At 47.2% G+C, this 27,538-nt stretch overlaps 1 protein-coding gene across 1 annotated transcript in view; it reads left to right on the top strand.

The window, feature by feature from the left end:
• Positions 1 to 14,445, top strand: part of PIGL (phosphatidylinositol glycan anchor biosynthesis class L) — a 148,400-nt gene extending 133,955 nt beyond the window's left edge. The window contains 3 exon segments of the mRNA XM_021007098.2: positions 5,705 to 5,736; positions 12,508 to 12,641; positions 14,260 to 14,445. Coding sequence (XP_020862757.1) covers positions 5,705 to 5,736; positions 12,508 to 12,641; positions 14,260 to 14,358 — 265 coding nt within the window. The 3' untranslated portion in view covers positions 14,359 to 14,445.
• Positions 14,446 to 27,538: the final 13,093 nt, after the last annotated feature.

Raw genomic sequence — 27,538 nt, 5'->3', positions numbered from 1 at the left:
TTGAAGGTTTTATGTTACTTTACATATGGATTATTTCATCTGATCCTCACAACCACCCCGCAGGGCACCAGGTTCTCTTATTATCCCCAGGCTAAGTGCTAGAAGTATAAAGTATAAAGAAAGTCAGAAGACAGTCCCTGCCCTCCAGGAGCTCCCAGACTAACCACAGGCAGGAGGAATTGGAGATCTTTAACAGAAGGCACTGGCCTTTGGGGGATGCTGAAAGGCTTCTTGTAACAGGTAGGATTTCAGCTGGGATCTGAAGAAAGCCAGGAAGGGGAGATGAGGATGGAGGCCCGTGCTGCAGGCAGAGATGTCAGGGGAGAAAGGCATAAGAAGACTGGAAGGATAAGGGGGGTCGGGCTGCAAGGGGCTTTGTACAGTGAACAGGATCTTACTTAGAGGCGATAGGGAGCCCCTGACATTTACTGAGTAGGAGAGTACCATGGTCAGCCTCCACTTCAGGAAGGTCACCCTCATAAAGGGTGAACTGGAGGGGGGAGAGAAACCAGCTCTTGTCCACAAAGAGCTGACACAGTCACAGATCCACAAATATTGAAATACGTACTGAAGCATTGTGCAAAGCATCTCCTTCACAATCCCAAGTGTTGGCATCACCATTTGAGAGATGAAGAGACGGGCGGGGGGGAGGGGCAGAGCCAAGATGGTGTAGTGAAAGCAGTGACTTGCTTGAGCTCTCCTCCAAACCCCTCCAAATACTCCTAAAAAATGTATGTAAACAAATTCTGAAGCAGCAGAACCCACAAAAAGACAGAGTGAAACAAATTTCCAGTCCAAGACAACCTAGATGATTGATCAGAAAGGTGTATCACGCCAGGCTGGGAGTGCAGTGCAGCACAGGGCACACAGGCCACAGTGAACCTGGAGCAGGCCTCAGAGGACTGAATCTCCGGCAGCTGTGGCAGTTTCCAGACTCCTCAATCCACGAATGCCAAGGACAGCTTGGAAGGTCAGTGGGAAAAGTCTGTTTCTGTCAGTGCTGAGACAGGAAGTTGGGGTTTCAGCTCCATTCCCCAAGAGTGTGGCCCTGGGAGGGGGCAGCTGCTTCCCAAAGCTTCCGGCCCACAGACTGAGGGGGAGTCCAGTGGCTGATCAGAGAGGGATTGCAGGGATCTCTTTGCCAGTGCTGAGGCAGGAATCTCTTGCTTTGCCCCTGTTTGGATCTGGGTCACAGTTCTGGGGGCGTGCTGGGGTGAGGAGGAATGCTGGCATGGTGAGCTTGTAGTGGCTGTGGAGAGGAACCCTTCCTCACAGTTACAGGACAGAAAGAATACTTGTGGTCACAGGCCAGGAAAGGAGTAAACACCTCACCCCTTATCATACCACCTTGGAAGAACTGAAAATTTACAGGTCCCTACAAGTATCTCTGAAAACAGCTATACAAACCCCTGAAGCTTGGGACAGTACATTCTCCACATTGGAAGCAGACTCTTACCTTAACAAAGAGTTTAAAACTCAAGTAATTGGCTGGGATCATGAGCAAGCAGCGCAAAAAGAGTCAGACTATAGATCTTACTTTGGTGAAAAAGAAGATCAAAATATACAACCAGAAGACAACAAAGTCAAAGCTCCTACATCCAAAGCCTCCAAGAAAAATATGAATCAGTCCCAGGCCTTGGAAGAGCTCAAAAGGGATTTTGAGAAGCAAGTAAGGGAAGTAGAGGAAAAACTGGGAAGAGAAATGAGAGTGATGCAAGAAAATCATGAAAAAAGTCAACAGCTTGCTAAAGGAGACCCAAAAAAATACTGAAGAAAATAACACCTTAAAAAATAGCCTAACCCAAATGGCAAAAGAGGTCCAAAAAGCCAATGAGGAGAAGAATGCCCTAAAAAGCAAAATTGGCCAAATGGAAAAGGAAGTCCAAAAGCTTACTGAAGAAAATACTTCCTTAAAAATTAGAATAGAGCAATTGGAAGATAGTGACTTTATGAGAAATCAAGACACAGTAGAACAAATCCAAAAGAATGAAAAATTAGAAAACAATGTGAAATATCTCATTGGAAAAACAACTGACCTGGAAAATAGATCCAGGAGAGAGAATTTAAAAATTATTGGACTATCTGAAAGCCATGATCAAAAAAAGAGCCTAGACATCATCTTTCAAGAAATTATCAAGGAAAACTGCCCTGATATATAGAACCAGAGGGCAAAATAGAAATTGAAAGAATCCACAGATCTCCTTCTGAAAGAGATCCCCAAAGGAAAACTCCTAGGAATATTGTAGCCAAATTCCAGAGTTCCCAGGTCAAGGAGAAAATATTACAAGCTGCCAGAAGGAAACAATTCAAGTACTGTGGAAACACAATCAGGATAACACAAGATTTAGCAGCTTCTACATTAAAGGACCACAGGGCATGGAATATAATATTCCGGAGGGCAAAGGAGATAGGATTACAACCAAGAATCACCTACCCAGCAAAACTGAGTATAATCCTTCAGGGGAAAAAATGGTCATTCAGTGAAATAGAGGACTTTCAAGCATTCTTGATGAAAAGACCAGAGCTGAATAGAAAATTTGACTTTCAAATACAGGACTCAAGTGGAACATGAAGAGGTAAACAGGAAAGAGAAATCATAAGAGACTTATTAAGATTGAACTGTTTATATTCCTGCATGGAAAGATGATATTTATAACTCATGAGACCTTTGTCAGTATTAGGGTAGTTGGAGGAAAAAATTATATGTATGTATATGAGATAGATAGATAGAGGGCACAGGGTGAGTTGAAGATTAAGGGGTCATATCTGGAGAATAAAATTAAGGGATGAGAGAGGATTATACTCAGAGAAGAAGAAAGGGAGAGGTAGAATGGGGTAAATTATCTCACAAAAAAAAACAGAAAAGTCTCTTACAGTGGAGGGGAAACGGGGAAGGTGAGAGGAATGAGTGAATCTTATTCTCATAGGATTTGGCTTAAGGAGGGAATAACATACACATTCAATTGGGTATGGAAATCTGTCATACCCTACAGGAAAATAGGGGGAGAAGGGGACAAGAGAGCAGGGGGATGATAGAGAGGAGGGCAGATTGGGAAAGGGAGTAATTCAAATACTTCTGAGGAGGGACAGGGTCAAAAGAAAGAATAGAATAAATGGGAGGGCAGGATAGGATTAAGGGAAATAGAGTTAGTTTTTCACAACATGTCTACTATGGACATGATTTGCATAACTGCACATGTACAACCTATATTGAGTTGCTTGCCTCTTCAATAAAGGTGGGTGGGGAGGGAGGAAGAGAGAAAATTTGAAACCTAAAGTTTTAAAAATATATGTTTTAAAAATTGTTTTCACATGCTACTGGGAAATAAGAAATACAGGAAATGGGGTACAGAAGTCTATCCTGCCCTACAGGAAAATAGAAGGGGATAAGAGAAGGGAAGAGAGATAGAAGAGAGGACAGACTAGGGGAAGGGATATTCAGAATGTATGCCATCTTGGGGTGGGAGGAAGGGGGAGATGGGGTATAAATTTGGAATTCAAAAACTTGTGGGAGTGAATGTTGAAAGCTAAAAAATAAATAAATTTATATTAAAAAGAAAAAAAGAGAGAGATGAAGAGACTATAGCTTAGGTAGCTAAGGGACTTGCCCAGGGTCCTACAGCGAAGGACTGAGCTCAGACCCTCCGAAGGCTCCTGACATCGAGGCTGGCTTTCTTCCCACCATGTGACACTGGCATCTGGGGGGTTGACTGCTCCGCAGCTGAGGTGCCACTTTAAAGTAGATCACACTTGGGCAATCTGGCCTTCACTTTCCCTCCAGCCTCTCCAGAATTTCTTTCTCTCTTTTTTCATCCCCTTTCCCACAGTCTTGTTGGCTACTGGGAGCACCAGCAGAGAGGGAGTGTATACTCCAACATCAGGAGTCTGCACTTTTCCCAGATCTGTTGTGAGTCTTCCATCTTGTCTGACCTTGGCATCTGCCCCAAGGGAGGCAGAAGACACCCTCAAGTTTTGCCTGGGTGCATTCCCTCCCTCATTCTTGTGTCCAAGGTTGAGGACAGGGCAGGACAGGACAGGCCCAGGCATTGCCCGCTTATCTCCAGTTGGGGCTGAGAGCAGAGAGGCAGCCCAGGCTGGCCCTGATGGCTGTGCCTTCACCCCTTCCATGTGCTGAACTGATTGGTTCAGAAATCACGGGTGGAATATTTGGGTGCCTTTGCCCTAAATATGGCACTGGAGTGAAAGAAGTCACAGCCAGAGCAGGTGCCTGGCTGGTATACAAATGAATCTAAATCCTTCAGATTTCCCACACATCTTCTAGTTACTGGGAGAAGGGAACCCCCCCCAGGAGTGTCCCACCTGAGAGCAGCCTCCCACATACTATGAGGGGAGAGGCGGGACAGTAAGAGGGCTGGCCCCCAGAAAGGGTCACTGCTCTGACTCATCCCCTCTTTAGCCTTCACTTTCCAAATGAATGGAGTCAGACACATTTTTTTTTAACCTTCACTACAGAAAGATGATGAGAATCAAAAATGATGGATAGAACCAGTTAAACAAGTATTTATTAAGTATTATAAGCAAGACACCATGCTGAGCTCTGGGGCTACCTGGAGACATGATAGATCCATGACTAACTTCCTTCATTGGAGGGAACTCCCGGTGTGGGCACTCCCTCCACCAACTCAGATCGCAGCCTGTAGGTTCTAGAACTAAAATTATATAAGCTCCCTTATAGAGCTGGCACGGACCCCAGATACCACCAGGACCAAACCCCCTTGTTTGACAGATGAGGAAACAGACCCAGGGGGGTTGAGGAACTTGCCCAACAGTCACAAGCCTCAGAGGTGGGATTTGAACCCTGGCTTCTGACTAGAATTGGTGCTCTTCCAACTGTACTGTGCTAAGGCAAGGGGTTAAAAGCTAGTGACCCTCAAAGGCAGGATTTAAACCCCGGTCCTCCTGACAACCATCTTCTTCCCTCCTTTGCCACACTGTCTTTAGGTACTTAGAAAATGAAAATTTTAAAATGACCCATTCTCCTCCCTCAAGGAGCATCTGTCCTTTTGAGGGGTGGGGGACGTGTACATAGATAAACAGGGATCGATGGGACCCAAGATGAAATCCAGTCAAGGTGCACCAGGGAAATGTGCAGAGGAAGGAAACTCCTTCACTGAGGGGCTCAGAGAAGGCTTCTCGGTGAGTCCTGAAGGAAAATGAGCATCTGGAAGCTAAGAGAGGGAGGAGATGCTGGGTGAGAGACAAGGACCAATACAAATTCACAGAGGCAGAAGATGGAGATTGGGCTGGTGCTCAGTATCACACGGCCAGTATGTGTCAGCAGAACCTGGCTCCCTGGCACTGGGGTATACCTCTATCTCCTACATCACGTGTCAGTATTTTATCTTTAAACATATATGGATAGAAATTATCATAGAGAAGGAAGATATTTGAAAACAGCAATCCATAGAGCAGTGGGGTGGTCTGGTGGTTAGAGAGATGGTCTCCGAGTCAATAAGACTGGATTCAAGTGCTGTTCCTGACAGGGCCTTGTCAAGCTGTGTGACCCTGGGCAAGTCACTTGGCCTCTGACCACCACAGCTAAATCTGTAAGATTACAGATTGTAATTGGAAGATCCCTGTGCCAATGAAATCATGGAGGAGAGGGGGGCAGTGGGCATTATTGAAATGTAAGATCAGTCCTTAGAGAGAGAGGGCTTACACTTGTCTCTCTTTCCCTCTCCAGGTTCCTACATTCCCAGGGAAAACTGCCTGAAGGTAAGGCCATTCCCTGCACTGTTTTCAAGCCAGCTAGTTAGCTAGGAGAAAGGCTTCCACCTGGAGCGCTGATTGGGGTCAGGAGCAGAGGGCTGTGAGTCAAAGGAATCCCACATTGAAACTGTTGTGCCTCCTCCATCCTTCTGAAATGTTTATTGGCAGGCCCAAGGCGAGTCCAGAGGAAGGATCGCAGAATGCTAGACTTTATCGTCTTGCAGAGGAAGGAAACTGAGTTTCAGAGAGGTTATCGACCTTGGCCAAGGTCACCCTGAGGGTTGGCCAAAGAGCCGATCCTCCAACCCACTCCTCCCCAGTCTCCATGCATTTGCATTTATTAAGCACGTACTGTGGCCCAACTGTGCTGAGCTCTGGAATTCAGAGACCCAAAGCATTCCAGACCCAAAGCCAAAACCTCTAGTGAGGACATTCCAGGCCTGTTGGTGGGTTAGGATGGGGAGCATCCCTGATTGGAAGAAGGAAGGAGAAAAGTGAAATGCTGTGCTTAGTAAGGGGGCTGAGGGCGCTGCTTCCCCCTAAGAGGGGCTTGCCCTGAGTCATGCGCATCTTCTCCTGCCAGCTCTGGGAGAGTCTGATTCTTTCTCCCTTTGGCATCTTGGAAGGGAGACCAAAGCTTGGAGGCTGTCTGCCCCAGGGGGAGGGGAGGGCAAGCCCCTGCCCTTGAGAGGCCTGTGCCGTGTGTGCCAGGCACTGTGGGCACTGCCAGCCCTACTTCTCTGACACTCTTTAGAGTAGGGGCCCTGCTCAGGAGGAGTCAGCACCTTCTGAGACAAGGCTTCCGCCTCCCGAGGTCCTTTGTGAAGCCCCTCATGCCTTGAATGGGTCAGTCATGGAATTCACAGCTGGAAGGACACGGGAGGATATCTGGTCCAGCTCCTTCATTTCACAAAAGTGGGACCTGAGGTCCAAAATACTTGTGAGACACCTACTGTGTGCAAGGCACTGGGGATATAAAGTTAAAATGAAAAGTAATCTTTGCTCTCAAGAACTTTATGGGAAGAACACTGGCTCTGGGTTCGAATCCAGGCTCTGCCGCTTCCTCTCTGTGATCTTGGGCAAACTGTCCCCCCCCCGGCCTCAGTTTCCTTGTCTAGGATGAGGCTGTGGAGCCACAATCCCAAGATTCGCTCAAGGTCCTTTTCACTGCCAAACCATGAGCCTAAGCTCTTGTGTTGTGTGAATAACAGATCGAGCTGGACATTCAACTGGGATCTTCCACCTCCGGACCAAGGGCTTGTCCCATTCAATGACAGCTTCTCCCCCTCCTAACAGAGCCAGGGCAGCCCAGAGCCGTCCTTACAGCTCACATTTCAATGGGGCTTCCAAGTCTGCAAAGAGCCCTCCTTCCAGCGGTGCCACAGGACCGGGAAGGTAAATACCATCGTCTCCATGCTGCGGATGAGCTAACCACGGTGCCCAGAGGCTAAGTCACTTGCCCCATACCCCACGGGTGCCTCTTATTACCTGTGTGACCTTGGCCAACAAAAAGTTAGATTTGGATCTCTGACACATTGAGTGGTCACATAGTAAAGTGGGCTGCTGGATTTCAAGACTGAATCAGAGACAGTGAATCCAAATCCTTCAGGAAAAGACTTCTCTCTCATCTAACCTCTCTGGTCCTCAGTTTCCTCTGGTGTAAAATTAAGGGGGTGACCCTGATGCCTATGAGGTCCTTTCCTGGTCCAACTGATGACAATGCTGTGATCACACCAAAGGAAAGTGTCTGAACTGAGCCCTGAATGTAAGCATCGTCCTTCTAAACCGAGAGCACCACACTGTGCATTGGGAGGGCAGCAAGAAGGAGGATGGCGGAGGGAGGGCACCAAGTTCTTGGGCTGCACACCCCATTCAGGATATGCATTTAAACTCCTTCACTTACAAAATGAAGCCGCTCCCTATGGCACTGTTGGGAGCAAGGCAGCATGGTTAGGAAATTCCCTGTTAACCTGGGACCCAGCAATATGACCAAGAATGCTTGCACTCCGTCAGACTTTCTGTCTTCACCAAGACTTGGCATCACCGTGGCTGTCGGGGCATAGAGAGGGGCCAGGGAAGGGGGCAAGGCTGAGACCAAACTGGCTTGGAGGTTGCTCAGGGGAAGACACTCACTGATCCCCCTTGCAAATAGAAATGAAGAGCTTGGGAGTCGGGAGATGCAGCCCCTGAAGGGCAGTGATTTCCCAGGAAAGGGACCAACTTGATCCAGAGTGCCAACAGCTGGCTTGGAGTCTTGCCTCCCCAGTACTTACCTGGGTGGGCTTGGGTAACTGAGTTCACCTCCCAGAGAGATTCGATTTCCTCTTCCATAAAAGGAAGAGCTTGGTCCAAAATTCTTAACCTGAGACCTGTGAACTCTAAAAAACAAACAAGCCATACTTTGCTGACTATACTGCAGAATGATTTGTTTCCTCTCTAATCCCACGTATTTTATGTCATGCATACAAAACCATGATTCTGAGAAGGGATCCGTAGGCTCCCTCAGACACTGCAGAGGAGTTCCAGGATCCAAGGTAAAGAAATTGTGATCCAGATGACCTGAGCATTTAAAGACGAGGAAAGGGAGGGTGATAAGCCGGCATCCTGGCATGATGACCAGGGCACCGGAGGTCTGCATATGTGGCCTCCTTGTCCCAGCTCTGCCCCTAATTATCAGAATGACAAGTGTAGGACCACCCATTATAGGATCGTGGTTCTGCATCTGACCTCAGAAGCCATCAAGGCCAACCTTATCCCTCTCTGTTTTTTACAGATGAGAAAACTAGGCCCCAGAGGGAGGTTTATTGACTTGCCCAGAGTCAAGCAGCCAGTATCTTAGGCAGGATTTAAAAGGGGGTCTTCCTGAGAGCAAACTCAGGGCCCTCTCCACTACATCGAGCTACCTGTGTAGGCCTGCCTCAGTGTCCTCCTGTGTAAAACAAGACAGTTTGGTGAGATGAGCTCCAAGGCCTGTTGTCACCCCTCCCCCACACAGCTCTGGAGCCCTCCAAAGGAGGTTGCCACAGGTATTGGCTCTGGCAGCTCCCGGCTGGGATCCCAGCATCAAATATTCTCTTATTCCAGACAATCCTCTCCACACCTGAGCATTAGTGTAGGCTGGGCAGCCCCCTCCTCCTCAGCCCCGGGGAGGAGAGCTGAGCGGATGGGAGGGATTACATCATCTCTGTCTCCCAGCCTGCACATAGCAACCACTGGGAAGGCTCAGGCTTGGGAGCAGCACTTTACACTAAGCCCTTCCAAATATAGGCTGGGCCGTGCTGCCCAGCTGGCATGTGATCGGGCAGGCCTGAGAAGCTGGCTTTCGGAAAGGCTTAATGAGAGCTGAGTGACAGGGGCGTGCAGCCCAAATACTTCCTTGGAGAGATATGGGAAACATGGACCGGCCCTGTGCCTGCTCCATTCCCACATCAGCCCAGTGCCCTCATAAATGATAAATCATTTACAGCAAAGCCAGCTGGACCCGCTGGGTGAACCGGCTCACCTTGGAGAGGTCAGAGAAAGAGGCGTCTGGGTGTTCCAAAGTGCTGAGCTCCGCCCATGATTTCATTCCCCATCAGACTCTTCTTACCCTGGATGGAAGTTAGCCTCCTCGCCCTTGAGTAAGCTTGAGACTGGCCTGAGACTTGGGGGCTGAGAGAGGTGCTGACTTTGCCCAAGGTCACACACACACACACACACACACACACACACACACACACACACACACACAGAGCGGGAGGGATCATTGCCCGGCTGCCAAGGATGGCACCACTCTTGCCCTGGTCCCTAAGGGCTGCGCTGCTGGGAGGCAGTTTGGAGGCCTCCAGATGCTTTCCCCTCCTGTACTACCCCCTCCCAAGGGTCACAGCAGCTGTGGCCACTCTCCTTCAGGCCGGGGTTTCCCTGGCTCATTGCCCAGCCTGCTGAGTGAGGCCTTCAGAGAGAACCTAGGGGGCCAAAGGTTCCTTTCTTTGCTCAGCTCCCCCTGCTCCCATACACGTTCCATTCGTAGGACCCCCACCCAGGCTCCTCACCTTCTCCTCACCATGTCTGCTGGTGTAACTAAATTGATTAAGAGATGAGCACCAGATGCATCTATATCCTGTAGGCCCTGAACCCCTACTCTTCTCCACCCTTTATCCTCCATACCCGCCTTTAGCCAGCCTAGCCAATCACCAGAGAGGGGGAGGACACTTCCTGGGTCCCCTCACCTTCTGAATTCAGCATGGTATAGTGAAAAGAGTGGAGTTTGGAATCAGAAGACTCAGGTTCTAGCTCCTGGGCCTCTGTTTCCTCATCTGTAAAATGAAGCGGTTGGACTGGATTGTGAAGGTCTCTTCCAGCTCTGATTCGTCATGTCTCCGCACTAAAGGGTGTCTAGGGGTCATTTTGGCTGACCTGGGTAAGCCCATCATTTATTGAGACCCAGCGTGGTGGTAATGGAAGGAGCCCTGGGGGCTCATGAACCCCAGGTTCTATTCCCCTCCCAGCCTCTAGCTCACACTGGGGAGGGAAAGGACCACTTACAGTCAGGAAGAGCTGGGTTTGAACCCCACCTCAGACACACACTGGCAGTGTGACTCTAGGCAAGTAAGTTAGCCTCTCTGAGAATTTCATCTATAAAATGGGGCTAATAATAGATACCTCACAGGGTCGGAAGAGCACTTGAAATAAGCATGAGGCTTCTCTGAGCCTCAGCTTCCTCTTCTGAAAAAAGAGGCAGCTTGATGGTGAAGTTGGGAGGCCCTGAGTTCAAATGCAGCCTAGGATTTGGCCCTGTATGACCCTAGGCCTGTGACTTGACCTCTGCCTCAGTTTCCTTGTCTGCAGTCCAGCTTCCATAAGAGTTAATGAGCTCTCAGCTCACTTTTAGCCACAATGCTCTATGATTCTGCAGAAGGAAAGGAAATCTGCCCAGCACAGAGGAGGCATTTTCTTGTACAGTTCTTAGAAATAAGCAGCTGTAGTGAGGAGTTTTAAGGGGAAGTGACTTGGGGGCAGGGGGTAAAACAAAGGTATCTTGGAAACTTATTAAAAAATAGATTTTATTGATGTCTTTAGTTCTTACCTCACCTGGACTTTCCCCTCTATTTCTCCTCTTCCATGCCAGAGTCATCCCTTATATCAAAGAATAAAACAACTTTAAAAATAAGAACATCTTATAAAAGTAAGACTAGTAATACAACTTTAAAAAGTAAGACTGGCTCCTGAGCCCACCCCCCAAATCCCAAGCCCAGCAGAGCAGCCCCCTGCCCAGGACAAGGACCCCAGGATCACGGCACTTCTGCCAAGGTCTCTGATCTGACAAGTGCCGGGCTCCAACGCCTGCCCAGAGAGAAGAGTCCATGTGACTCCTGCCTACCCCGCCTGGGCACACGTGGGCGGCTGCCCACGAGGGAGCAGTGCTGAGCGCCATCTACCGCTCCCAGACCTCTACTACAGCCTACTCGAAGGCCAGCATGGGCTAGGTGACCTTCACCTTGGTGCTAAGCCTCCCCTCCCACTCCCAAGGCGGGGCTGGGCCTGCCTGATTGTCCAGCTTTTCCTCACCCCAATTTGGGTTCTCGGCCTCCTGATGAGGACTGCTCTGATGACAGCCACAGGGGGAGAGCAGAGCTGCCCTTAAGGAGCACCTAGGGCAGGGGCTCTTAGCCTTTGTAAGTCATTGGTCCCTTTGGCAGCCTGGGGAGGCCTGGGACCCTTCTCAGAATCATGTGCTTAAGTGCATAAGATAAAACTCTTAGGGTTACAAAGGAAACCAACTAGGAAGAAATAGTTATCCAAATAAACAAATTCAAGGTCTGCAGGGTACGAACTCCTGAGATTCTAGTCCAGCCCCCTTGGGTGCCTCCACATAAATGCCCAAAGTTTAGGCAAAAGGGAGGAGGAACCAGCCCAGGTCCTTTTAGAAGAGGCCAATCTGGCCTGGCAAGTCCCTGGGTAAATAGAGTGGACAGTGGGGTCACACTGTACAGTAAGAAGCTATACTCCTATGAGGAAGTCCAGGAGGGAGGGAGGAGTCAGGGGAAGCATGATGCAGAATATTTGGAACCGGGAGGGAGAAACAGAAGCAATTTGTCAAGATCAAAGAGGGGAGTGCAGACAGGAAACACTCTGCCAACCCCAAAGCTCCAGATAAACCTTAGCCCTTATTTGCATGTGAATGCATGACAGGGTAGCTGCCAGCTTTGGGCTGCATTTCGTGAGTGATCTCGGAGGAGCTGGGGCATTTGGGGCATTTTGATAGTGGGGAAAGCTGAGCCCCAGGAAGGTTCTCTGACTTGCCACTGGTAACAGGCCCAGATGTTCATCACAGGCACAGGTCCCCCACCCTCCGACTCAAAAATAAAGGGCGAGGTCCACCATGGCTTCCCGCCTCTTTGGCCACAGAGGGACATAAGGGGAATAAGGGGTGGAAGATCTGGCTGGAAAAGACTTGTGAACCCGCAGAGATAGAAGCCGCTATGGAATCAGTTTATCCATGCCTTCACATCTTGTCCTTATTGTACAATGGGACCTGCCCAAGTCAGTCACACTGTGACTTAGTGGCCTAGCTGGGTGCCTGATTCCTAGTCCAGCATTCTCCTCACTGTCACCATGTCCCCTCCTGAATGTGATAGGCAGTGCGGCATAGGAAGTAGAGCTGGACTGGCAAGGGGGCAAGGTGGTGGGGAAGAAGTACATGGGAAGAAGCCATGAGCTCATAATGACGGAGTTAACCCTTTTGTCTCCCTTCCTTCTCCTCTCTCTGCCTCCTTTACCCAATCCCTTTCCCAGGATGCTCAGTCCTTACCTTGGAGTCTGTGAATATGCTGCGGAAATACATGTCCATCCTGGACCTGCCCTTCACCTGGTTACAAACCCAGGATGTCCTCTTTGTGCTAACCAGAAAAGAAGCAGAGCAGGCCAAGGTGAGGGAAGACCACGAGTCTCCTGAGGCTCTGGCAGGCCTACACTCAGAGGACCATCTGCCACTACCTTTTATTCTGTTCTGGGCTAGGCAGTCATGTCAGAAGTTTCTTTGGGAGGGGGAGCGGTCATTGGAACTAGTATTCCTCCTCGTACAATCCTAGAAAAGGGTAAGTTACTCTAGAAGAATGTAAGCTCCTTGAGGCCAAGGTTTGTTTGGGATTTTGACTTTGTCTACCCCGGTGGTTTTGGAGAAGGAAATGGCAGACCACTTCAGTATCTTTGCCAAGAAAACACTATAATAGGGTCATGAAGAGTTGGACACGAATGAATGATTGAACAACACTGCAGGGGCTTACAAAGTGAATGGAACATTGTAAGTGCTTAGTAAGTGTTGAATGAATGAATCTTGAGGCACTTAATAAATTTGTTCAGTCCAACTCTCTGTGACCCCATTTGGGGTTTTCTTGGCAGAGATACTGGAGTGGTTTGCCATTTCCTTCTCCAGCTCATTGACAGATGAGGAAAGTGAGACTTGCCCAGGGTGAAGCTAGTAAGTGCCTCAGGCTGAATTTGAACTCATGAACATGAGCCCCAGCCCAGTGCTCAATCCACTGTACCACCTAGGGGGCCACTTAATAAGTATGTGATGAATGTGAATGATGTGAATGCATAGGGTGAGTTGAGGATGACTCTAGGTCTTCCAACTTGGGCAGCCAGAAGAACTGACATGTTGAGCTTCAGGCGCCTGTGGCATGGACAGTTCAACACATCCAAGGGTCAGTCAGTGATTCAGGACTGGAGTTCGGGAGAGAGGCTTGGAGTGGCTGTGGGAGCTGGGAGTTCTCTATGTAGAGAAGAAGAAAGTTGAGCCCATGAGAGCTGAGGAGAACACTGAAAGAGGAAGGCAAAGGGAAGAGGGAGGTCAGGGAAGGGCTTCTACTGGTCACATGGGAGCTTTGGTTGGAGAGATGGAGCAGCACTTCCAGGTCATCCAGACCAGCACCCTCTCTTTACAAATGGGGAGAGCAAGGCCCACAAAGGGGAAGTGACTTGTGCAAGGTCATTGTGCAATGGTCATACAGGCCATTCCTAGCAGTGCCCAGACCCCAACCCAGATGCTTTGGCTCCGGGGGCTTCACACTGTCCTTCAGGCAGTACAAGAGTTTCTTTTCAGTCTCCTTGTCCAGCCATCTCTGGCCCCAAGGCTTTTGCCCTCCTTCCCAACCACATTTTTATGTGGTGCAATTAATGAGGGGCAGCTCTGACGGGAGAAAGGCACCTGAGAACCCTACAGACTGGGTAAGGGACAAGGGAGGGGAGCCTCCCACGGCTGCCTCTGGCCTTTCTCCCATCACTGTCCTGGCGTCTTCCTAGCTGGGGGACCCTGCACAAGCCACTTCATCTCTCTCACTTCCGTCCTCTATAAATTGCAGGTGCATGGTAGCTCTGTCCAGCCCAATGAGCATCTCATTACCATGCCCTATCCTAAGCCCTGGAGATCCAAAGAAAGAAGGAGAGAGCTTTGGCATCCTCTTGGGGAGTGTCCTGCCCAGCTAAGCCGGGACCGTTGTCTTGGTAGGCACCGGTCCTCATCCTTGTCTTCCTCCCTCCCTCCAGAAGGCCATGCTGTGTCACGAAAGTCAGCTCCTCTGGTTCCGACACCTCTATGTCATCTTCTCCCGCTTCATGGTCATCAACTCTCTGAACTTCCTCTAACACTGCAGAGTCTCAAGCACCCAGCAATGAAAGCGGAGTGTTCCCAGGAGACAGGGCTCTCTTCAAGCCCTGACCTCATCCCTGCCCCAGCTCCAGAGGCCCGGGGGTCTGTCTACACCTGCAGGGTCAGTCTACAACTGTTCTGTTTCCCAAGGTGCAGAGGACTCCAGGAAGCAGACAGCAGAGGTCATCTCCCCGGAGTTGTAGTCAGTAAGCGTCTGCCCTTCTCCACACAGCCTGCAGCCTGAATGGGTGGGGAAGGGGACAGATCTGTGCCCTCCAGACAGTATGGGAGGGAAAGGACAGAGGACCAATCAGGTGAGGGACAGAGGGCGGATTCCTCTTCTTTCTCCATTAAAGCTTTGATATTTTCAAGTTGGTCTTATATTTCTTGTGAGCGTGCAAAGAGGGCTGAACTTGGAGGCAAGAAAGCTGGCTCTGTTCCTCGTGTGATCCCAGGTCATTTGTCATCTCTGAGTCTTAGTTTCCTCCTATGTGAAATGAGTAGAACCCCTGCAGGACCAACGTCATGGAGAGACTCACCCGAGATCAGCTCCATAAAGGATTTGGCCAACCCCAAAGCACCTTATGGCTGGCAGCCGTGACCCGTTGAATCAGAAGACCTGGATTCATGGCCTACCTCCGACACATCCAGGCTTTGTGAGCCCTGGCAAGTCTCTTAAGAATATAAGAGGCAGAAGCATCATCGGCCTACATTGATAGAGGCCATTTCCTCCTCGGCAGCTCCCAGTACCAAGGAGATCCCAGGTCTGATCTCCAGAACAAGCACATCAGAGAGATGGCTGCTAGCCATGCAGACTGGAGGCCTCTGAGGTCCCTTCCAACTCAAAAAGCCTGGGATTCTGCACTAGCTACCTGGCAAAGACATGAGGGGTGAGGACTTGGCAGATGGTGAGGGGGCAGAGACCCGCCCAGTCTAAGAAGAAACATGGGCTGCATGGAGGGAAGTGACACCAGTTAACACAGGCAAGGTAGAGTAGCTTCAGTTTGTATTGGGCCTAAAACATCAACCAGGCAAAGGATTTTAAATGTTCCTCGGTGGGTACTAGAGAGCCACGAAGGATTTTGGAGCAGCCTAGTGACAGGCTGCTCTCCGGATTCTCTTCCAGCTCTGATACTCTTTGTGAGACTGTTAATACAAACAGGAAGGAAAATACAAATAGGAGTAGTACCCAAGATTTCGCAAGATTCCAGTTCTTCCTGGTCACGGCTTTGAGGGGATTAATGTTGGCCTATGGAGGCTTGTGAACCTAGAATTCTTAAGCCACTATGTCTTTGACCAAAGGAGCTACAATCCCCCTAAACATTTCAAGCTCCAGAAAAGGGAAAAAAAACCCAGTAATAATACGCCTCAGGGTCCACTGAACACCACCACATGAGCCATCTTCTCAGTTCTAACTTTGTGAACCTGTAAAATAACAGCTCAGGGCCAATCAGGTGTCAAAAATTCAATTTCTTCCAGCCTTAAGTGCATCCAAAGAGATAATTGACTGTCTGAGCTGAAGGATTGACCCTGGGACTCCTCCCCTCTCCCTACCCTCCTCCCCATCTCCAGCTCCATTATTGGTTGCTGGCTCCATGCATCCAAATGGAGGCATGATTATGGTATATTGAGACCATAAGATGCCTTCCAGCTCCTGCTCCCCCTCCGGCGGACTTGCAGACTTTGAGGAACTCCCCAGGTCAATGAAAGATTTAAAGGGACCATGATGTTTATCTTCAGGTATTTAAATGACTGGCCAATGGAAGAGGAATTAGCTTTGTTTTGCTTGGCCCTGGCAAGGCAGATCCGGGAGCGGAGGTAGAAGAGAGGCAGTTGTTTATGCTACCTCTAAGGGAAAACTTCCTCTATCTAAGATAGAAATTTATTCTATATCCAAGGGAAAACTTCTCCACTGTGAGAACTCTGGAAAAGTGAGATGCCTTGTAAAGGAGTGGCTTCCTCATTGTTGAAGTTCTCAAAGCTCTTGATGACCAGGAAAAGGCCTTGGCTCTGGAGGCAGAGGACCTGGATTCAAATCCTGCCTCTTACTACCTGTGTGACCATGGGGAAGTCAGCCTCAGTTTCCTCATCTGCAAACCAGAAGAGTTGGACTAGATGGCCTGTGAGGGCCCTACCAGCTCTAGATCTGCGCTCCGATATGCAAATATAACTTGTTAGGGAGGTCCACAGAGGAGATGAACTGGGTGGCTTCCAATCTCTCCCAACTCAAAGATTCTCCAATTCTCTGACTGTCTTGATCACCTCCAAAGTGCCAGCCAGTTCTCAGTCCATGAGAAGAGTGAAGGTGACCACTAACCTGAGGGCTCCCCAAAAGGCCACTTTATGACCCCAGTCATAAGTCAGTTTCCTTCCAACCAAATGCATTTGTCCACAGCAGGCACCCTCCTAAGAAGTTGTGGTGAAACTTAATTTCTGTGTAATGAATTCCAATTTGAATGTCTGGGGCTGGGGAGGGGGCAAAGCTCACTATTTAAAGGAATTTGTGTATGAGAAGTGGGAGAAAAGATATCAAGGTGAGGCCTAATTGGAGAAGAATAGTGAACATGAAGGTAACAGATTATGCTTTACCATGGAAGCCATGAAATATGAAAAGACCTAGAAGGAGGCCGTCTCCCTATTGTGGGGAGCCTCTGCGGAGGATTTTGGGAAGGACACAAATGAGAAGGGCCCATTAGGGAAAAAAGCATGGTTGGGCTGGGACTTGTACCCATGGAGGACAGGGCTGTGTCAGAATGTGAAGAGAATTCATTCTTTTTTCAGGTTGTGGATATCTTTTGTTTTCCTACTGTATTGCTCCCTCTTCCAGTGGGCCATCCGTTGAAACAAAGAATGAAAAAGGGTGGGGAGGGAATAGTTCAGTAAAACCAACCCGGATGACATAAAGGAAGAGTAGCCCCCACCTCCGCCTCCACCCCGCTGCTTGCTCCTCTCTCCTCTTTGGGGGCAAGCTTGATGGCTGCAATTTCCCACCACTCCATTTCAGTTAAAAGTCACTCTTCTCATGCATAGCCAAGGCCTCTTCATTTTTTTATATGATTGTTCTGGGGCCCTTGATCTCTTCCACTGCTTTCTCTTTCCTCTAAAATAGACATATTCCTTTTCCTTTCTCTTCTTAAAAAGTGAGTTTTGTTTGTATATCATTTTTGGATCATAACCCCAATTCCTTTTAGGAACTGGACACTCCCTTGTAACAGAGCAAACCAATTAACCAAAAACAACTCTCATGGTGACCACACTTGACAACATATGTAACATCCTGACCAAGTAGCCCCCCACCTCCCTGCCAAGGAGAAAAAAGCCTGTTTCATTATCCATATAGGCCAATCTTTTTTTTTAAGGCAATTGGGGTTAAGTGACTTGCCCAGGGTCACACAGCTGCATATAGGCTAATCTTAATATATTCCTGGCTAAGGAGAAACCTGACTGGAGATCTCCATATGATGTTAGATATAAGAAAGAAGAAATATATCATGGGGCAGTGGATAGAATGATGGATTTCAAGTCAGGGGACCTGGATGCACGTCCTGCCCTCATGCTTGCCACTCGCATGACCTTGAGGAAATCACTTCATTTTCCTCATCAATAATGTGAGGGAAATGGAATCGATGGCCTCTAGGGTCCCTTCAGCTTTAGATCTCTGGTCTGGAAGGCTGGAGAAATTCAGTTAAAGTGGAAACAAAACAGAAACATGTCAATTCCATTTCCCTGAATATACATGTTTGTGCAGCAAAGCCTAAAATGGTTTGGGGACTTTGGTGGCTCCCAACCACAGGAGAAATGTCAGGAAAGTTCTGGGGTTTTTTCATGTGGTAGACCATAATGCCCAGCTGGATTCTCCCACCTGGTAAGTAAACAGGAAGCTCTTAAGGAAAGAGCCACATACTGATGGAGGCTGAGTCTTGGCTGAGAGTGGCAAGTGTGCTGATGTTTGTAAGTGAAATATTTGAATTCCAAGTGCACCACCACTCAGCTAACCAGTTTCCCAATTCAGGGCTCTGGGTTTTCTTTCCCACAGTCTCATCCCAAACATTCCTCTTCTACTGGGCCCACAACAGACCATGGCATTTCAAAGGTAAATGAAAGAGAAGCAGATAGCCACGTATTTGGCTGAAACCCCCCCACACACACACACTCTCCTCATCTGTAAGACAAACTCATTTCTCTAGATCCTTCCTGCAGGCAGTATACAAAGAGGAAAGCAGGACAGTTTTTTAAAATCTGGTATTTCTCAGATTCTTTAACTTTTGCCCTCAGTTTGAGAAAGCATCACATCTCTGCATCTAATTACTGACCAAGAAAAGGGTTGTTTAAGTCTATGGAAGGTAAATAACAGTGTGGTGTGGTGACCAGAGAAATAGATTTGAATTCAGGAAATCCTGAGTTCAAATCCTGATTCTGACGCATCATGGCTATACGTGTGAGTGTGAGCAGGTGATTAGGGCTAGGCCTCTTCAGGCCACGTGTGTGTGTGTGTCCGGTGGTTCAGGTTTGGCATTAGAACAAAATGAGACCCTCCTAGACCATCCAACATTGAACAAAAGACACTTACTTAACAATAGTGTGGGAAGGAAATTCAGCAAAATACAGTGTTGATACAGGTGAGCAAAGCTTCTCACTGTGGCAAATACCACAGTGGTGCCCTTAGTCAGAAGGTGTGTTGACTCACAGTGCCCCAAGGAATCTGTCAAGTCTGAGGAGCCCCAACTCCTCATGGGCTTGGCTTTTTAGGACTTAAGCTATGCCAATGGTTTGAGCTTTAGTAAATTAAGTTTCTCTTCTCTCTCTCTCCCTCTCTCTCTCTCTGCCCCCCCCTTCCTCCCTCTCTCTCTCTTTCAGTTTCTTTCCATGTCTGTCTCTCGGTCTCCTTCTCCCTCTCTCTGTCTCTCTCTGTCTGTCTCTGTCTATCTCTGTCCATCTCTCTCTGTCTCTGTCTCTCTGTCTCTGTCTCTCTCTGTCTCTCTCTGTCTCTCTCTGTTTCTCTCTCTGTCTCTTTCTCTGTTTCTGTCTCTATCTCTATCTCTGTTTCTATCTCTGTCTCTGTCTCTCCATTTCTCTCTCCCCCCAGAACCATAGAACTGAAAAGGAGCTAGGAGAATGAATGAATAAATAAGTGAATGCATGAATGAAAAAGCATTGCTATGTGTCACACACTGCTGAGTGGTAGGGATACAAAGGCAAAAGCAAAGACAGACCCTGTCCTCAGGGAGATTACATTCTTAGAGGGAGAGACAGCACATAAAGGTCAGTGGTGGCTAAGGAGAGTTATTTTGGTTGGGAAAGTGACAGGCATGGTGAGTGGAGTGATAGCCTGGTGGATGAATACATCCGTTCTGGAAGCAATGAGAGTTGATTAGCTTGAGGATCCAGAATTGGAGAGTAGGGGAAGGAGGCGGGCACACCTGCAGTGACATGGAGGCCAGTGAGATGACCACAGGGAAGGTGTGGCTAGAGCCAACGCTAGATGTATTGGGTAACAGAGACAACCATCAGTCAGGACGTTGGGATACTGGGCAGGAGTTCCAGACATAAAGGGTTAAGTCTAGGGCTAGGGGTCTGATCTCAGAGATGGCTAGGGAGTAAAGATCATCTGGTCATGCCCCTTTTTATGTAGATAAGAAGGGGTGTGACTTACCCAAGGTCATACAGCTAGTTAGGAGCAGAGAGAACTGGAACCCGGCTCTCATGACAGCTCCTCTTCTCTTCCCACCACTCCTTGTCTCCACACATCCCTCAGACTGCATAATGTCCACTTGTGGTTCCTTTTCCCCTCCAGGATTGCTCTTGAAGTCCAGGGATGCCTGTTCCCTGAATTTCTCTCCACCACCACCCCCCATTTTAAAAAAAAATCTGAACTCAAAAATGTCAATTTAGATAAGCACTTACATGCACTCAGTAGAACAGAGATGCCAATAGCCATCATGTACAGCTCGCTTTTCTTTTTAAGTATATAACAAATTCAACATGTCACCTTCAAAGCTGTCTTGCTTGTCTGTGATTCCTTCTGGCCTTCCTTCTGTTCTCTTCTGAAGCATTTCAAAAACATGCTTCAATGACCTCTCTCTCTCTCTCTCTCTCTCTCTCTCTCTCTCTCTCTCTCTTCTCTCTCTCTCTCTCTCTCTCTCTCTCTCTCTCTCTCTCTCTCCTCTCTCTCTCTCCCCCGCCCCTTCCTCTCAGCCACCCTAATTCCTAGCTTTCCTCACTCTTCTCAATCCCCCCACCCACAAAAAATGAGAAAATACAAAAATAAAATCCTTGTAACAAATGCACATTGTGAAGCAAACAAATTTTCATGTTGGCTGTGTCCAAAAATGCCTATCTCATTATGCACCTCGAATCCATCACCTCTGATGGGTTAGGACATGTATCAGCTCACCAGATTTCACCTAAATAAATACCCTTGGGTAGCACAGGGTGCTTTTCTTTCCCTACACTCCTAGGATGGGCCCTGAGCCTATACCACCTCCCAGAGCTGGCCCAGAACACAAACTTTCCATTCCATTTCAGGACATTGGGAAGCAGCAGTAGCTAAGCATTTGCTTATGTCACAACTATTGATTTTCTTTGATTGCATCAGTCGTGGAAACAAGCATTGAACCAAAGGGAAATGGGCTGAAAAGAATTTGGGAAGCACAGAGGACCTTAGAGTTGGAAGGGACCCCAGGACCATAAATATGGTGGAATGAAAAGGCCTTTGTCTCAGAATACCAAGATTTAGCAGGGCACAGAAAGCACTCTGAATCCTTCAGCAGCGTAGAAACAGAAGTTGGTACCTAGTTAGTGAGAGTAAATGGGATGCTGGCAGATGGCGGCTTCCTCCCCCAACAGCCACACTCTAGTTGTACCCATCCTCCACTAGTCTCACCTTGTTCCATTCCCCCACCCCCGACAATGACCTCATGGTCTCCAGAGTCTTTTCTGCCCTCCTTCTGGCATGAAGACATCTTTTGTCCTCAAAGGACGTTTTGTGCCACTTGCCAAAGGAGCAAATGCTAGAGACCATCTAGTCCCACCGATACCCAAGCAGAAATCTTCTCTCTGCCATTCCCAAGAAGCAGAGCTTACTATGACAAACCATATTGTATTCCACTATGTCACCAATACACCCATGAGTCTCTGATCTTACTGAGTGATACAGGTCGCCCATGCCTGTTCATCCCATGGAACTCTGGCCCATGATCTCCACTGTGTCTACTATGAGAATATATCAGGTACAGAAGAAATATAAAAAAACTAGTGATGCCCCTCCTCCTTAGAAGTGTCCCTACAGATGTATAAGAACTAGTGCTATTCCCCGATAGATAAATGGTCAAAGGATATGAACAGGTGATTCTCAAAGGATGAAATCCAAGTTGTCAATGGCCACGTGAAGAAAATATTCCAAGTCACTGCACGTCTTCCATTCCCAGACTGATTCCTTTGAGAAGGCAAACTAAGCCGTCTTTTGCCTCAATTCTTACCTATTCTCTAATCACTGAATGGGCGTTGTCTTCAGCAAACTGAGACCTGGGAAAGACCTCAGCTTAAAAAGGCCAAGGTCTCCTACTGCAGCCAGGGCCATCTCCAGGCATCCTGATCTGTATCTGGCCACTGGACCCTGATGGCTCTGGAACAGAGAGTGAGGCTGATGACTTTGTACAGTCCTCCCTCCCTTAAATCCGATTCACTTTCAAGTCAAGACATCACTCTCCTCATGCCATTGGTTCTCTTCCAGAATGAAGGACAAACAACAACAATTCTGAATCGCTAATAAGAAAAAAAAGGCAAATTAAACCAGGGCTGAGATTCTGTCTCACAACCATTAAATCGTCAAAGATAACCCAACAAGAAAACAGCAATTGTTGGAGGAACTGCAGGCACACGAATGCACTGTTAATGAATCTGTGGATTGGTCCAGCCCCCGGCCACTCTGGAGAGAAACTTGAAAATATGTCCTAAAAGTCACTAAACTGTGCATGCTCTTTAACCCCAGCACTAATAGATTATACCTCAAAGCAATTTTAAAAAGCTGGAAAGGACTCATATGGACAAAAATGTTTATAGTAGGACTTTTTATTGTATTAAAAAAATGATAGGGGCACTGAGGTGGTGCAGTGGATAGAGCCTCAGTCCTGGAGCCAGGAGGACCTGAGTTCAAAACTTGACACTTGCTAGCTGTGGGACCCTGGGCAAGTCACTTAACCCCAATTGCCTAAAAAAGCAAGCAAGAAAGAAATGAAAACGAAGTAGATACCCACTGATTAGAGAATGGCTGAATAAACTGGTATGTGAATGGAATATTATTGTGGTCTATTGTTGTTCAGTTGGTTTTCAGTCATATCCAACTGTTTGTGACCCCATTTGGAGTTTTCTTGACAAAGATCCTAGAGTGTTTTGCCATTTCCTTCTCTAGCTCATTTGACAGATGAGGAAACAGGCAAACAGGATGAAGTGACTTGCTCAGGATCACACAGCTAGTAAGTGTCTGAGGCCAGATTTGACCTCAGGAAGATGAGTCTTCTCTAGCCCTTGTAGTCTATCCACTGCACCACCTCGCTGCCCGTTATTATGGTCTATGAAATTACAAAAAGGATAGATTCAGAGAAACCTGGAAAGGCTTACGTGAACTGATGCAGAGTGAATTGAGCAGAACCAGGAGAACAATTTATGCAACAGCAATGTTGTAAAGACAGACAAATTCCAAAGACTTAAGAATTCTAATCAGTGCTGTGGCCAGGACTGCAGAGGACCGGGAATGAAAGGTGCTACCCATCTTTTGACAAAGTAGTATTAGATCCAAGGTGCAGAGTAATACATACATTTTCAGATGTGGCAAAAGTGTAGACTTCTTTTACCTTAATATACTTATTTGTTATAAGGCTTTCCCCCTCCTTTTTTTTTCCTCCAATTTGAGAAGATTTGGGGATGGGGAGAATAATGCCGAAAAAGGAAAGAAAGGGAAAGAAAAGAAAAAAGGATCACTGAAGCATTTTTTAAAAAAAAGGTATCAAAAAGAACAGAAGTAAGCTTAGTAGGATACACAGAAAAACAGGAAAGCTATTATATGCTTTTTTAGAGAAGCCATATGTAATAGTAACAGTTTCAGATACAATTTGCTGTTCTGCCTTGTATGTGGAAATGTTCTTTGTGTGGGTGTGTTTGTTATTCATAAAATAAAATAAAATTTAAAAAAAAGTATCTCACCAATGACCCGGTGGAACAAGCATTTATTAAGTGCGTACTATGTGCTAGGTCCCTATACTAAGTACTTCACAATTATACTGGCCCAGGAAGTCTCTGTGGAAGCTCTCTACTCCGAGACTTAGTAGTTGCATGACCTTGGGTAAGTTATTGACACTCCTTAAGCCTCAGTTTACTCATCTGTAAAGTGAAAGGGTTGGTCTAGGTTCCTTCCAGGTTTAGATGTGTGACCTGTAAACTCTAAGTAACTAAAAACCCAATAATAGACCAAGAGAACAGATAATGAAACATAACTCCCTTTTCTTCTCAGAGAGAAGTCGAACCTCCTAGGACAGAATCTTTGTATACATTGTCACTCTATTAGTATACTATTTACCTTTGTTACAAGGGAAGGTTTCATTTTAGCAAGAAGAAAGAAACTTGGAAGAACTTTAGAGCAAGGAGGAATCTTCTAGTTCAAACCCTTTATTTTAGGAAACTGAGGCCCAGAAAAGGGAAGGAATTTAGTGGCACAATAGATGGAGTGCCAGGCCTGGGGTCAGGAAGATCTGAGTTCAAGTCCCACTTCAGACACTTTACTAACTCTGTGAACTCAGGCAAGTCACTAACTTCTACCTCAGTTTACTCAACTGCAAAATGAGGATAATAATAGCACCTATCTCTCAGTGTTGTTGTGAAGATCAAATGAGATCGTATTTGAAAAGTTTCAGCATAATGCCTAGCACACAGTAAATGCTTAATAATGCTTATTCACTTTCATAGTGAACTATGTCACTGACCATTATTATGGTCTAAGAAATTACACTATGAAAGCACTCTCCCTACGTACACATTCCCCTTCCCCCTCTTCATCCTCGGTCTCTATTGTTATGATCTACTCCTCATGGAAAACTGGCCCTCTGACAAACATCCCCTCCCTGGCCGCCCTCTCTAGGCACGTGGCTCCTTCATTCTTGCTGTGAGGTACAATCCTAGCTCCCCTTTTATACAATGGACCAAGAGGAGGCACTGATGCATCCTTGCTTCCCCACCTCTGTCGCCATCACTCAGCAGATTCTGTCTCTGAGGTCCATGGCATCCTACTCTGTCACCAGGGTAGCTCAGATGGTTGATGCTTTCTGCAGTAAGTTCAGTAACTGGAACAGAGTCTCACTCCACCTCAACCCTTGTTTCCATACTTGGGACTTCAAAATAAATGGTAGTTTTGTTTTTGTTCTCATTATTATTATTATTATTAATTATTATTATTATTTTGATGATGGGATAGTAGGTCTTCTTTAGCTTCTTTTTTTGGGGGGGTGGGTTAGGAAATGGGGTTAAGTGACTTGCCCAGGATCACACAGCTAGTAAGTATTATGTGTCTGAGGCCACATTTGAACTCAGGTCCTCCTGAATCCAGGGCCAGTGCTCTATCCACTGCGCCACCTAGTTGCCCCTTTCTTTAGCTTCTTTAGCTGTGATTTCATATCTGGGAAGCTTCCATGAGGAACTTCCTTCCTCTGCCAATGCAGGTCTCTGAAACTTACAGAAGCAATCTTGTACAGAAGGGACTGGACATCCCCACCAACTGCCACCCACACAGCAGGCAAGCCAGGCTAGCTGGAACTGCAAAGCACCCTGAATGAAAGCCAGGAGGAGGCCTGTGTCAGGAGAGTCAGACCACCACCACCATGTCCCCCTAACCCCACTGGAGACAACCCAAGACCTGAGTCCAACAGGCAGCCGCTAAGCCGCAGACCACGGCCCACCTCCAGAGGCCTCACCCTTCGAATCAATCTTCGTGGAGATGCAACCTGGCAACTATTCTGCAAGTATAGTAGGACCTGCCTCCTTGGCAGCAGCAGGCCCCGAAGGCCTCTAAAAGAAAGTGCTCACAACCAAAGTCCTTGGCACTGTCAAATGACTTCACATCAGAAACGGATCTCAGTGTGTTCATGTTTCAATCCCGTTAGTTTGGTCCACGTGGAAGGAAGGCAGATCTCTAGAAAGATCTGCTATTGGGCCTCCTCACCTCTGGCCTCCATTTGCACCAAACTATCGATTCATCTTCATACCATGATTTCATCAATAATCAATCAGCAAATATTCATTTAATGCCTATTATGTGTCAGGTCCTGTGTGTATGCACAAGTTTTTAAATAAATATTTATTGATTGATGACAAAACTGGTGTTTAAGGAAGATTAATTTGGCAGCAGGGTGGGGTGGAGTTGAAGTCAGGGACATCATGAGGAAGAGACAGGAAGAGGCATGTGGCTGGCAAATCAAGCCATCACTACTACCTTAACTAGCACCTCCCTTCTGACCTCGATGGAGATAGCTCAGGACACTGAATCTAAGAGCCTTGTCCTCCAGATCACTGGTTCTGTCTCCAGCCCAAGCCCCACAGCCATCACTGAGGGCAGCAATCTCTCCTGTAGAGAAGGAGCCCACCTTCTATCACCACCACCACCACTACCGACAAGTAAGCAAGCTCATAAGCAAAGCCTTGGCCACCATCATCCCAGGAAGAAGCCCTCGTGGAGATCCGGCTTGTCAGCAGATCTGAGGACCCAGAGTAAGCTTGTGCCCCCAAAGTCCTTGGCCTTATCAAACAGTTCCATGTCATAAACTGATATATTATCAGTGGAAATTATACTAAAGAAGACGAGTGACCCTGTGCTTTGCTGCTGCCAGCAAAATGGGACCTTTCCATCTGACTTGCAGCTGAAGTCTTCCCTGTGCATTATCTCCCCATTAGACTATGAGCTCCCTAAGGGAGGGGGGCTGCCTTGCTTTTCTACACAGTGCTTCACACACAGTATGCGCTTAACAAATGCTTTTTCTTTCATTCATTCACTCACACTGCAAATGTCTAGGCCTGACTCAACTGTTCAAAACTTTCAGTAAGAACAATGGCTTATCTACGTAGTGCTTCTCAGTGATGTCCAGTGCCTTGACAATTGAGGCCTTCCACAGTCTGGCTCTGCCTATGACTAACTGCTCCTAACTGACATTAACCTCCTAATTTGTGCCCTTTATTTGTTAAATTGATCTCTGTAACTGTCCTCTGAAGATACATACCATGGTCCTTCTGCTGTAGGATTATGGTTTTTCATCTTTGGTTTTGTTTTAATAATTTTTATTATTTGGGGCTCAGAGCCATTCCCCCTGCAAACTTTTGACTGACTGAAAGCCTGGCCTCTAATATTCACCTCACCTGACCAAAACCTGCCTCGCAGAATTATAGTGTTAAGAGAAGATGGGCATTGCTGAGGTAGAAGCCAAAGTGATAGAAGGTATCGAAGAAGACCCAACTGTCCATGACTCCTTGGTTATCTTGGCCATGTGTAGATAGATCCCTTTTCCCCCATCAGCCCACTGTGAACCCTCTAAATGTAGTTTAATCTGTAGTCTGACTTAGTTTACCTATAGTCTGTTTAACTAAGCTTATTTCTTTAGAGGATGTATGAGATGATCATAACGCAACTTTGTTCAACTTTAATGATATTGAAGGCTGCATGGGATTACAAATGTGCCCTTTTTTTTAATAACTTTTATTGCCTAAGAGGATGTACAAGACCACAGTATGTAAATTCATTAGATCTCTGTCTCTCTGGTCTAATTTTGTCTATGAGAAGCCTTGTTAGAAACTCAATCTTCATTCAGAGGTTATTTTTCTACCCCCGGAACCTGTACGTAAGCATACTAAAACCTAGGTTTTTGCCTCTATAATCTCTGCATTGTGGTAGATTTATTTTTGGCAGTAATAACTTAGCACATGAACTCAAAGCGGAGATATTTCTCCCCTAACAACACCTCTGCCTCAAATATGACCCTCCCTCTTCTCTATGACTCCAAACCCTGCCAATCATCCCAGGCTCAGCTCAAATCCCGCCTCCTCCAGGAAAGCCTTCCCCTGCCCACCTCGAACAAGGCTCTGCACAGAATAGGTGATCAGTAATCTCTGCTGCTGATTGAATTTCTGAAGCAAAGGAAA

The sequence above is a fragment of the Phascolarctos cinereus genome, unplaced genomic scaffold (assembly GCF_003287225.1).
Source record: "Phascolarctos cinereus isolate Bilbo 61053 unplaced genomic scaffold, phaCin_HiC Scaffold_5;HRSCAF=322, whole genome shotgun sequence".
Taxonomy (NCBI): Eukaryota; Metazoa; Chordata; class Mammalia; order Diprotodontia; family Phascolarctidae; genus Phascolarctos; species Phascolarctos cinereus.
The sequence above is the reverse complement of the archived record's forward strand: the minus strand, read 5'-3'. Positions and strand labels throughout refer to the sequence as shown.